This window comes from Daktulosphaira vitifoliae, unplaced genomic scaffold, assembly GCF_025091365.1.
Source record: "Daktulosphaira vitifoliae isolate Bord-2020 unplaced genomic scaffold, ASM2509136v1 Scaffold_2, whole genome shotgun sequence".
NCBI classification, from domain to species: Eukaryota; Metazoa; Arthropoda; class Insecta; order Hemiptera; family Phylloxeridae; genus Daktulosphaira; species Daktulosphaira vitifoliae.
This window is the reverse complement of record NW_026099573.1, coordinates 47,215,191-47,218,075: the sequence shown is the minus strand read 5'-3', so window position 1 is coordinate 47,218,075 and position 2,885 is coordinate 47,215,191. Positions and strand designations below refer to the sequence as shown.

General features: G+C 40.2%; 1 protein-coding gene across 1 annotated transcript; it reads right to left on the bottom strand.

The window, feature by feature from the left end:
- Positions 1–598: 598 nt before the first annotated feature.
- Positions 599–2,630, bottom strand: LOC126899148 (uncharacterized). Its single transcript, XM_050673735.1, has 5 exons — positions 2,513–2,630; positions 2,038–2,354; positions 1,844–1,976; positions 1,506–1,787; positions 599–1,443 (listed from the first exon to the last, which is right to left on the bottom strand). The coding sequence occupies exons 2-5, from the start codon at positions 2,329–2,331 to the stop codon at positions 848–850; spliced, it is 1,305 nt and encodes a 434-aa protein (XP_050529692.1). The 5' UTR covers positions 2,332–2,354; positions 2,513–2,630; the 3' UTR covers positions 599–847.
- Positions 2,631–2,885: the final 255 nt, after the last annotated feature.

Genomic DNA, 2,885 nt, shown 5'->3' with positions numbered 1-2,885 from the left:
ACTGTCATTGCCATAGACTGTACTTCATTCGCTCATTGGATGTTTAAACATCCAAAAAGTATCGAGGGCGATGCTAAAACAAACTTTTGGTTGAAAAAATACCTACATGGAATGGATACTCGTTGCGGTGACGTTGAATACAATGAGTTGCCGAGAATCATGAAACTGTTGCGGTGCGAGACCATTTACGTGAAAGGAGCTGTGAAAAAGCGAGTAGTGGAAAAGTACATACCGGGACAACGTATAGTCAACGTCGAGGATTTGGACTGCCCACCGCTGTACAATTTAAGTTGTGTTACAAAAATGTGTTGTATCCGACACATGAACAACCCGACAGTGTGTAGTTTATACAAGGCAATCTGCTTAAAACAATGGATGAATTATAATATGTAACATTATTGTCAAAAAATGATTTTGCAATATTCTCATTTGTATTCGTACAATAATTATATTTTCCCTAAATAAAATGTATATTAATGATTATAGTAAAATAAATAAATATTTCTAAATTACGTGTAGTATTTACTATAGGTTATTAATACCTATTGTAAAATAATCTATCTGGTATTATCGAAATAAATAGAGGGTAATTACTTTAATTAATTAAGCATTTATTATAATATCAATTCTAACTTACATTTATTTACAATTCAATTCATTAAAATATTACATTAAAAAATCTTAAAACTATATTTACAACTATATATTTATATACAACACTTATATTTACAAAAACCTTATCATAAAATTCAATTACACGGTTTATCATACAATATATTTTACATTTATCAATATGGATATTTAAAGAGTTTTACAATCTTATTATTACTATAAAAACTAATGTTGCTTAAATTTCTTCCGATGGAATGGCATAATGACCGTAAGCCAGCGTGTCAACTCTGTTGTCGAGCGTGTAGCGCTTATCGTCGAAACGGTTAAGCGCCAACTTGGTTGTACGTAAAGTGCGTACCTCGTGCTCGAAAGAACGAATTGACACGTTCTGTCGGTACGGAGTGTACGGTAATGATAATGTCGGTGGAATCTCACCATCACGTACGGCTCCGATGACTACACGGGCATTGTCTCCGGCCAACGCTCGTTTTGACGCATCGTCACCATCGTCGCCATCGTCTTCAAACAAACATCGTTTGTAATCGTCCAAAGACAGATGGTTCCGGACGACATGTCCGCGGATCCCCTTAGACTTGATGAATTCGCTGCCTTCCATGTCAAATGCATAGCACTTTGAACGAAGTGCAGCGATCTCAAAGAGGGTGAGGCCGCCGGTCTCGTCTGAAAACAGACCAGGCGTCTTCTTCCTCGAGGTCGAGTAACAAGGGTGATCCTTGGGCAGGCTAGATGCGTCCACGTACACCAGTAAATCGGGGCTGTCGGCTAAATCCTGGTAGAAGTCGCTGACTCTGAGCAGGTATATGAAGGAGTCTGAGAAAAATTAAAAATATATAAATATTGTAAAAATATTTCTACTGTACGGTTGTACTCACCAGTATCCATGTAAACCAGGCTAATTGCGTCGCCATAATGAGGTTTTAATACGTCGTAGAAGTACTTGTACATTAGCGACTTGCTAATGTCAAGCACTGCTAAACCGACGTATATTGGTTTGAGAAACTTGACAATCTTTGTGTCCATTATGACGGCGCACAACCTTTCGCCGTATTTAATACAGTCGTTGAAGGTTGGTTGGTTTACGAGCTTGCTTAGACGTTCGGGACTGGAGATTAGTTCAATGCGGATGCGTTTCCGCATGTTCTCCATGGTTTTCCCTATAAAATATAAATATTTATCAAATAACTCACTTTACCATTGAGCGTGCACTTACCAAAGACGGCATTATTCATTAGTTTGAAAAACGATATTTCAAAAGCATTTGCCGCCTGTTTCCGCATTTCAGTGTTCAACTCAATGTACGGTTTCAACCAAGCACTTTGTTGAAACTCTAAAACGCGGTGCACCTGCAGTACAAATATTTATATTAGTATCATCGTTTATAGTTTATAGGTTAATTATACATACTTTATCGACTCGCAGTCCGTGTGCGATCGCCTGTTTAAGATTAACGTAATGTACGACGTACCGCTGTTTGGGTTTCAAAGTGGCCATGAGTTTGGTCTCTTTGGAACCCGGTGGTACATCGTTGACAGGCAAGAACGGCAAGTCGTTGTGCTCGTCATGCAGCCCTTCTGGATACGATACATCTACTTCATATATACGCCCCGTATTACCAGTGTCCGAAAGCAATTGGAGGTCGGCCAGAGGATCTGTTCCTTCATACCACCGGAAGACACCGTACGGCATGGGCTGACTCATAGCCCACCCGTAAAGGTTATTGCCTATTATATGTATATNAGAGGATCTGATCCTTCATACCACCGGAAGCCACCGTACGGCATGGGCTGACTCATAGCCCACCCGTAAAGGTTATTGCCTATATACATTAAACGTTTTTAATTCACAGCTCAATTATTGTACTTTTATATATAATACTTACAATCTTGATACACGATCCATGAGTCTGGTTTTGTCGGATCGTAGCCAGGTGTCTTTGGATTGTTGGCCTTGGCATAGTGCTTGACGGCCTGCACCAGCCCACCTTAAATGCTCTGTTCCACCATCAGTAGCATGTCGTAATCGTTTAAGAGCTCCAGCTTCACCCTGATGTACTTTAACATACAATCGAAGCTAAAACCCGGTGCGGTATAATAGTGCGCCGGGTCCAAATTGTATGTTGTAGTACAGATGTCGCGAAAGTTCTCAAACACGTCAGCCCACAACAGCACGTCAATCTTTAGGTATAGGTCGCTGTACTCACCGAGGGTTAAACAACCGAAACGATTCCACACCTCTGTGGCGTGTCTATAGTC